The sequence below is a fragment of the Haliotis rubra genome, unplaced genomic scaffold (assembly GCF_003918875.1).
Source record: "Haliotis rubra isolate DU_JTF1 unplaced genomic scaffold, ASM391887v1 Scf10, whole genome shotgun sequence".
Classification (NCBI taxonomy): Eukaryota; Metazoa; Mollusca; class Gastropoda; order Lepetellida; family Haliotidae; genus Haliotis; species Haliotis rubra.
Window position 1 is genome coordinate 4,850,756 of NW_025764892.1, and position 10,105 is coordinate 4,860,860.

Here is a 10,105-nt window from a genome sequence, read left to right on the forward strand (position 1 = left end):
CCCCGGGTTCGATTCCCCATCTTAATATTTCTGTATATTGCACGAAAGCGGCGTAAATCTTATATCTTATACGAAAGCCTAAAAATGCGGACAATGCGACATGATGAATGTGTCGCATTGTCGCGCTTCCGTTCATTTTGCTTCTTTTTGAGAGGGCGACAATGCGAGAACGCGCGACAATGTCTCTTCTAGGATTCCATAGTATACTCATGCCAATAATGGTTGGGGTTCTTAATTGGAGAGGGGGTGGGGTGGGGGTGACAACCATTATTGGCATGAGTATATGTTGTGTAACCTTCCACTCTGCAATATACCAGTTATATGGTGGCGATCTGTAAATATTCCAGTCCGGACCAGACAGTCTAATAATCAATGTCATGAGCATCAATCTATGCAATCAGGGTACATTATGTGTAGATACATGAACGAAATGTCTATAGGACAAACCGTTTTTGTATTGCCTGTTTAAAGCAAGTGACATCCGATTCGTCATAATAAGAACATATCTGGACAATAATGAACTTGACATAATGGATCTGGGCGAGGAATAGAAGCAGTAATTCTTTAATATATTTTGCATTACGATAGCACATAATACAACATTCATACAGCTGGATAATACAGAAAATACATATAGTCAAACCCCGTTGTGTCGAACTCGTAGGGACCAGGGGAACAGTTCGACGTATCAGAGTGTTCGACACATCTGTCAGCATAGACATAATGATAAATACAGGAAATCGGCATGGACCGAGAGATGACTTCGACACCACCGACAATTCGCCCCAACCGAGTTCGAGACATTGGGGTTCGACTGTATATTCAAGCTTCGAAATAAATAAGAGACGAGATAAGTTAAATGGTTGTATGAATAAAGTACAAAGAAAAAGGAATAGGGATATAGAAAAGTAAGAAAGTGGAGAAGAGATAGTAAGTATTTGCCAAATAATTGTAAGGGGGACGGGGGCGAATTTGGTATTGTCTCCTGAAATGAATTTTTCTATGTTGTAATTATATTTTAATAGAGGTAATTTTTGGTAAATTTTGGAATATGCATAGTGTTATTGGAATGACAATCTTGGTTATTATAAAAGGGTGGTTTTCAAGCCCTTCGGATATTCATCTTTAGTTCGCCAAGAAGGAAATTATTCATATACTCATAGAAACGAATAAGGGAACATATGAAATTACAAATGTTCCTTTATTTATTTCCAGAATTTCACTCACAGTGCAATACAATACCTTGTGAAGAAACCTGGAAAAAGAAGAAATGAACGCTTCTTGTACTTTCACGTGTCCCCGTATTCGTTTCCAGGAGTATATTTAAGTCTAATTTTTAATAGGTTCGACTATCATACTAGAATTTGAACTCATTTATCATAATTTGAAATTTTCGACAGGAAAACAATAAATGTTCTAATGTGTCACTTTCTGACTGGCAAAATGTACATGTTATCCTCTATCAATCCTATTTTGTAAAGAAATGGTATGATACGAGTTTATATTGGAAATTCCGTGTCCTGCTGTCCTCAACAATTTCGTATTGATCTAAAACTTCGGGAAAGGTAATTTTCTGATTGTGTGCATCCAACTTTGAGTTGCATTTAGAAGTAAACTATTGCAGAGAAAAGATACCCTCATCATTACGAATCAGTTTATAGATAGTTTACAATCTAGTGATGAAATATTGTCCCTGAGAATCTTACAATTAATATTTAAAGTTGTTCTGTTAACCAGGCTTTCTTTTGATAATTTAATCCATGAGTTAGGCATGAAACGTATAAATCTGAAATAAGAAATGAAATTGTCATTTAATGTGAAGTCGTATTTCAAGACATTGAATTCTTTTAAGTGTCCTGAATCAGTCATTAGGTCCCGAATGTATCTAATTCCACACTGATACCATTTAATATGATTTAAAATCATTATATGAAAGGGAGATATGTGAATTCGTCAATATTCTCAAAGGTTTGCAACTTAAAATAAATAGTTGAAAAACATCTTTCCAAAAGACATTCTTAATGTCTTTAATTAGGTTTTTTAATTGATTCTATGGGAAATTCGGGATATCGATATTTTCTAGGTTTACCATCGAATATCTTGCATAGTGTTGCCATAAGCCATCTTTTTGCGTTAGCCAGTAGACATGCCTGCTTTCTCGTTCTACGATCTGAACGACCAATCAACCATGTTTGTTTATGATACCCAACTTAACCGCGTTTTTGAGTGAATACCCGCCGACCGGAAGATTGGTGTTTTGGTTTTGTTTGTTGTTTTATGCCGCATTCAGCAACATTCCAGCAATATGGCCGCGGGAAGGGGACAGACCCTGCAGCAGTTCAGTCAGGACACTATACAGCCGAGCAGCGAGCTCCGCCAACAGTGTGACCGTGTTGTTGAACGTGTCACGTACTTCCTGCAACATCACACGTCACTCGGAGCTTCAATGGTTGTCAAGGTGGGTTGGCTTTACTTGAGTGAGTGAGTGAGTTAAGTTTTACGCCACACTCAGCAATATTCCAGTTATATGTCGGCGGACTATAAATAATCGAGTCTGGACCAGACAATCCAGTGATCAACAGCATGAGCATTGATCTAAGCAAATGGGATACGATGACATGTGTCAACCAAGTCAGCCAGCCTGACCACCATTTCCAACCCGGATCGTCACGGGTGGAAGGTTAGTACGTGGTTCGAACCCCGTCCGCGTCATACTGAGACCTTAAAATACGATTCTTAATGTTACTCCTTCTGGCGCTCGACATCAAAGGGATGAAACAAGAGTCGGCTCGGAGATAGTAATTGTGTCTGAGGGATCCATGTTAAATTGCTGCATAGGATCTCGGCCTGAGAGCAACGGGAACGCGCGGTCAGGTACCCTGATTTTGTAGCTGCATTCCGTCCTATAGCTTGTGTAGATCGTTGACCTTCCTGTAAGACACCAGATATGTGGTACAGACGCGATTATTTACAGGTCATCCTCTTAAAACTGGAATATTTTATGTGCGCATCGCTAAACAACAAACCAAACAAGAAAGAAGTGTTGTGATATACTTGGGTTTCAACAATAATGTGCAGATTTGGACAATCTGCCTTGTCAGTGCCATTCGTCTTGATCTGTTACACTGGGTAAGCACTCCCATGTATCAGTGCAACAAATCCTGCTACTCAGAGTGTTCTAACTGTCAGCATAACGCCCTGTTCTGTAGTTCTGCCACGCCTGCATCCTGTACAACACGTTCTGGGCACACGTCATCACCAGGGAGTGATGCTTTGGTCGAGGGGCTACGTTGATGTAAGGGTTGGTGGGATCCAATACGACCGGATTCCTTCTGGAAACATAAATTGCATGACATTTCAAACCAGAGGATTATTAACCAACACAGATCCCATTGGGAGTATGGGAGTAGAAGGAACACCAGTGATTAAAATCATATGAACGGGTCACTGCAAATTAGTGTTTACACCAGGTTAGGCTGGATTTACACTACGTCCGATTTTCTCGGCGTTGCGTCATGCGTTGCGTCCGAAAAAACGCAAGCAGTACATTTTCCATTTAGACAATACACTAGGGGCGAAGTTTGCATGCGTTGCGATCCGAAGCGATTTAGATAGGTAGGCCTCCTATTTTTGACGCAACGCAAATGAACTCGCATGAGGAATTCCCCTGATGACGTCATTCCAATGAGGTATTTCCCCAACACGTTGACAATCAGGTAAGGTTATTTCCTCATCTTTCGATAAAAATACGTGATGCCGATTGTTTTTTTATGAGATATTATTTTTAATGTGTTTCTGCGCCTGTCTGTGCATAACATATACAATAATATGACAAACCTTTGATAAATTTCATTCTCAGAACCAGCTACATCAAGGTGCTTCTAAAAGTCTTATGAAAAATAAAATTGCCCAGATATTTCATGAGGCTCAATTTGGTCAACAGAACCTTCAGAACTATGTTCCCCAGGGAAGTCAGTACTGCTCAAATTCTATATATGTGGAATTTGTAATGCCTGAGTGTATGAGAGAACAATGTTGGTATGAAAGTAAATATTTTCTACATACTTTTAGTTCAATATTTCGAAAACACATAAAGATTGATGTTATTTAATTCCCTAATCATTCCCTTAGAAGACGATTATAGGCTCCTTCAAGTAATCTTTGTTGGTTTAAGGGATGTACCCACCATCTCCGTGTTCTGTTCTCCTTCTCATGCACAGAAACTGCCAGAGATGCTAGGATTTTTCCTCCATCTTATATTCATCCGTCTTATATCGCAGATGATCGTACCTAGTGTATTGGTAAAAACGCACACGGTAACGCATGCGTCAAAAAATGCGGACTTAGTGTAAATCCAGCCTGATTGCGTAAAGCAGAAAGCTACAAAACATGACTATTTCTAATCGGTATGTATGCAAGGAACCATCACTGTCTACAATAATCAATAGAACAAATGTTTATAAACAGTTTCAGATCTAGATGAAGGGCAGTTAAAGGGAGACTACTTTATCTCTTCTGCGCAACAATGGTCAACATTTTGATGATTGACCGTGTGAGGGTGCGCTACAAAATATATGCGTTGCATAAAAACAGAATTTCTTCATTTTTATAACAAACGAACTTACGAATGCACACGCCTGAAATGTCGATTTATTTACCTATTATTTACACGGTATTGTTTGTTTTGTTGCATCGAGTATTTTGAAACCTGGTAAGATGATTCAGCATTTAAATCAACTATATTTTGGCACACACTCGATTTTCATGATCATGTCGGAACGAGAAGTCGCACACCTAACTAGGTGAATCAAAATGTGGATCAGAAGTGCAACGTACGGAAATACATAGTACAAAGCTGCGTCGTATTGGTCGGGCCACAGTATCCGCAGTGACGTCAGATCGGTCAGCTTGGTCATGACCTCCCGGAACCAATCCTGGGTGACGAAGTCGAATGGGGAGCCGTTCTTCTTCCAATGGGAGATGACAACTAGTTCCAGGAAGAATGACGTCACAGCTTTGACTTCTCTGTTGACTTCTACCTGTCATGGGTGAGTGAGTGACTTTAGTTTAACGCCGCTTTTAGCAATATTTCAGCAATGTCACGGCGAGAGACACCAGAAATAGGCTTCACACATTGTACCCATGTGGAGAATCGAACCCGGGTCTTGGGCGTGACGAGGAATAGATGCAGTATAGACTTAACCATTAGGCCACTCCAGGTAAGTCGTTCAAAACTTGAAAAAGACCTCAGTAAGAACTACTCCAAGCCAAGACTCCATGTTTCTTACTGTCGCCCATAGACGTTTTTTATAAAACATGACCCGGAAAATTACACATTTGTTTTAACAGTATATATACAATCAACAATGTCATACCGAAACGGTTTAAAGTGATCCAAATGTTAGGCTACCAAAGTTGAAGTAGTTACCTTTGCCCAGTATTTCACAAGCCGTATCAGATTCTTCACTTTGATAGGAGCTTGCTTAACGAAGTCCACCTGTTTCTGAGAAAAACATGGCGCGTACAGCCTCCTCTCATTGTCCGTCTTTGATTTCATTTCTGTGAACACCTCATCTGGAGTTTTTACTGAAACCACAAAGATTCCGCAAAGATCAGTCGAAGTAGTTCAAATTATCTATACGCAAAGAACTAATTTTTAAGCATCCCCTAACATATCTCACGACTGAATGAGCCCCGATCTCAACCCTTTGGATCATATCTGGGACACGACTGGTTTCGTGTGCAACAAAGGGATCCTCCTGTACCGAACCTGGCCCATTGGAAGCTGCTTTACACGAACAATGGCGCAGACTGCCCCTTCAGCGGCTCAGGAAGCAGACGGGGTACGAGGAGGAGAGTGCTGGCTGTCATACAGTCACGCGGACGTTACACTTGGTATTGACCTTGAATCGTTTAAGACACGCAAAATGTCATTTTGAATGCTCACATTTACCGATAAATTCAACATTAAACATTCCAGGGCCATACTTGTACAGACATGGCTTTGTATGAAAATAAGAAGTTTTTTTTAAATGAGCAATTGTCATCATAAAATCAACATGGATTCCAAATATTTTGTCGTTTTTTTTATGAGTCAAAGGATCATACGGGTCAGTAAAAACTCATATTTTTCCATCGTGGTCACCATGAGAAGGTTTATGTACGTGTGGAAAACATATCATTGCAAAAATACAGGGGTGCTTAAATATGTTCTTTGTGTATGTTTTGCCCTCATTCTCTTGAAAAAAAAAATTCAGTGTCAAGCCTACGAGGCAATATCTTACGGACGCCTCTCATTCCATATTTCCATATTTCGGGTGAGAATCTTACATTAGATTCTTTCCTTTTGTATGTTTCAAACCTCCGGAAAAAGCACATGTCTACAAGAGTGGTTTCTGAAAAATATGTGCTTACATGCACAGGTTTGTTTAGCTCTTTGAACAACGGGTTTATGTCGAGCAGCTGTCAGTAGAAGCAAGTATAATTGGAGTTCTCCACCCCACACCACACACGCACCCCCAGTTGATACAAACTTGATTGTGTGAGAAGAGCACGGATACAACAGTTTCAGGAAGGCTGATTGTACGAACATCAGAGCATCAAGGGTGAGTCGGGGACTTTTGTGCCACCTGCCTCATCTAATAGCTCAGTCGTACAGGATAATGTTTTTAAAAATAGAGTTTCCGACAGTTTCTGAGTATGGTGTTAGGTCCTTTTGCAATATTACAGCAACATCACTGCGTGAGACACCAGAAATGGGCTTCAAACATTGCACCCATGTTGGGCATCGAAACCGGGGGTTCTATTGGAGAGCGATCGCTTTTACCACAAGGCTACCCTACCGCCCCGTTTGTCTTAGGTGCACTACCGTAGAATATGTCAGTCATGGGATTGTGTGATCCCGACTCGGATATTTATAGACCGCCGTAAAACAGCTGGAATCTTGCTGAGCGCGGCGTTAAACAAACAAACAAATATTCCTTCATTAAGATATGGATATCGGGAACATACTTGGAAAAAACTCTAAGACTTTCCTCAATGCCCTCTGTGAATGAGTATCGGTACCTCGGAGAATGTTGAAGGAAGGCAAGATGTCCACGTCATGGACATGGTCGCTTTCTCCGCAACTGAGGTTGTACTGCAGTCCCCGGTCCGAGCGGTTTCCCTGCTCCAAACATCCTGCAAAATCTGTCCACTTCGAGTTCAAGGCATCTTCCAACATATTCAGCAGGTTTGGCATTTCCATTGAAAGGTCTTCGACAGACTTGATGTTGTTTACAAACATCACAAGATCGACGTCCGACTTTCCAAAAACATTGGTGCTTTTTCCAAGTGAACCTCCTGAGAAGACAAAGTATTATAAAATATTTTTAAAATTTATAAAGAAAACATTATAATAAAACATATTTTAAAAATACAACTGAACCCCTGTGACATACGTTTCAGTTGGTCTTCGCATACACATACTGTTGTTCTCAGATTCTTGTGTATTACATAGCTGTGTTTTGGTAATAATGTTTAGTCTGTCTGGATGCTCATGACTTGCTATCTCGAATGTTTGGATATCTCGAAGTCACGTTTGGTACTGGATATTCGACTAGCAGAATATGTACCTATGTACAACCTAAATCTATTATTCATTTTATGTTCGTTTGGAAAACAAAATTGTTTCTTTTATCGTCATAGATTTAAAAACAAGCTAAATATTGTTCTAAAATGTAAAAGACACTTCGTCTAAAAAAAAATAACTATAAGAGAGCTGCATGTACCTATACATATATAAGCATTAAAAAATCAGACAAATCTCCTGTAGCATACATTCCTGTAAAGCATTTATGTATGATGAGGGAGGTGGAGTAGCCTAGTGGTTAAAGCATTCGCTCGTCGCGCCGAATACCCGGGTTCGATTCAATGGGTACAATGTGTGAAGCCCATTTCTGAGTCCACGCCGTGATATTGCTGGAATATTACTAAAAGCGGCGTAAAACTAACCTCACTCAAACAGACAAATATAAAATGTATCCTTAATACGTCTACTCACTCTGACAACCATGTTGACGCTGAGATGCGCGTGATGTTGCAGGAAGTACGTCACGCGATCTACCAGGTGGTCGCACTTCCGGCGGAAGTCACTGCTAGGCTGTACTTTGTCCTGGATAAAGTGTTGTAGGGATTCCCCTCTACCCATCCCTTCAATGATTGGAGCAGGGCCTTCTTTTAGGTAGTTCTTCAGTTGTTGGCTCCGACTGACCACAATTCTGGCACACTCCATAATCTCTGCACAGCTTCGTCGATCGGGGATGACGTTTTCGTGGGGTTTGCAGGGTCCAACACAACCGGTTTGGTTCTGGAACCATCGTTTACGTCGGTATGAGTGAGTGAGTATGGTTTAACGCCGCCTTTAGTCACAGTCCAGCAATATCATGGCGGGTTATGTCGGTTTGACTGCATTGCGTACATGTATATGTTTGTAATGTCAAGGGGTAATATAATTCATTGTAAAACAATCTAACGATACATTATTTCTGTTAACCAACATTAGAGGGCAGTCTAGTGCTAATATATAGACATAGACATAGGGAGCAAGTGGAAAGTCGAAGTTTCTAGAACAACATAGACATGTCTAGCATAGTCTTGGAATGTTTAAGAAAAGATTTGTTAAGTGGACAAGTACGTGCCCCACTCATCTCCCATTACATCAAGACTGTGAAGATTGTTGTTTTCACCTGCATACCCACCACTGCTTTCAGGTGAATATAATTGTCACTTACTTTATTGACATTCCAACTGTCCGAGTATTGCATACTGTTATTACAATTCACTTTCAGTACGTTGTCTTGATTTACAAACTTAGCTCATTTTATAACTCAACATTGTATCAGATTTCTTTATTGTTTGTTTTACAGCAGAGGTACACATAAGCTGCGTATCTGCGTAAATTACGCAAGTAATCCAATCCAGCGTTGTCGTGCACATATACTCATGCCAATAATGGTTGTCACCCCTTCAAATTTTGTGGTGTGTGTAGGGGTTGGGGTGGGAGGGGGCTGACAACCATTATTGGCATGAGTATTTATGAATCTACAAAATCCGTAAGCTTCCACATCCATAAGAATAAAGCCTATATATCATCAACATGTGTGTATGAACCACTATCAAATAGTGATGATACCAGGTATTAAAATATCTGTCCCAACGATGGCACCCGTCAAAACACACGCAAAGGCTTGTCAATTGATGAACGTAACCCAAACTAAGGAATTGAAATTTCGGACGCTGATGCGTCACAGTATTGAAATGCCCTTCACATGTCTATCATACAGCTGTAGAATGTTTTGAAAATCTTACTGAGACCTTGAAAATAACAGTGGCATGTGATAATGACATAATATACAAACATCTAGTCTCTGATATGAACATATTTTACAGAAAAAAACGGTTTATATAATAATAATCATAAAATATAATGGAAAGAGCCCATGGCCCAGATCTAGACATGCCACATATATGTTCCATAAAACTTGCATGGGCTGTCATGGATTTGTTTCAGGGTATGTATGAAATACTAATGGGATTATAATGACTTAGGGTAATATACATACGGGACGATCCTGTAGTTGCTTGCTGTGTATCTATCTTCCCATATAATACTAAGTGACGTGAGGTCCGCCAACTGTGTCATAATCTTTTCAAACCAGTCAGATATGTTAAAATCATTCGGTTTTCCTGCCCGCTGCCATCTAAATCAACAAGAGCGAAATAAATATAAACATAAACTACCGGGCAACAGAAAGTACTGGATTCGATGAAAACATCACAATTGACTAGCCTGAAAACAGTCGTCATAACATTGCAAATATTGTAAGTTAGATAACACAACTATCACAAAGGCACCATGTCATCATACAGCACCATCGAACAGACACATAGAAATCATCAAACATGGGTGGTTACTTTCTTTTACTTTCCAGATATGCTTAACTGTTATTAACTGGTTGTCTTCAAATGCTTTTACCCTTAAAATTATATTTAGTCTATATTTATTTAAAGGTTTTGTGATATTTGTTTACAGTTGGTATTTCCGGGGAGGAGTAGCTGTAGTACA

General features: G+C 39.9%; 1 protein-coding gene across 1 annotated transcript; it reads right to left on the reverse strand.

Annotated features, from left to right (window-relative positions):
• Positions 1–548: 548 nt before the first annotated feature.
• LOC124265862 (2'-5'-oligoadenylate synthase 3-like) lies at positions 549–7,337 on the reverse strand. Its single transcript, XM_046700710.1, has 4 exons — positions 7,066–7,337; positions 5,429–5,586; positions 4,837–5,039; positions 549–3,332 (listed from the first exon to the last, which is right to left on the reverse strand). Exons 1-4 carry the CDS (start codon positions 7,283–7,285, stop codon positions 3,179–3,181), a joined length of 735 nt encoding a protein of 244 aa, XP_046556666.1. The 5' UTR covers positions 7,286–7,337; the 3' UTR covers positions 549–3,178.
• Positions 7,338–10,105: the final 2,768 nt, after the last annotated feature.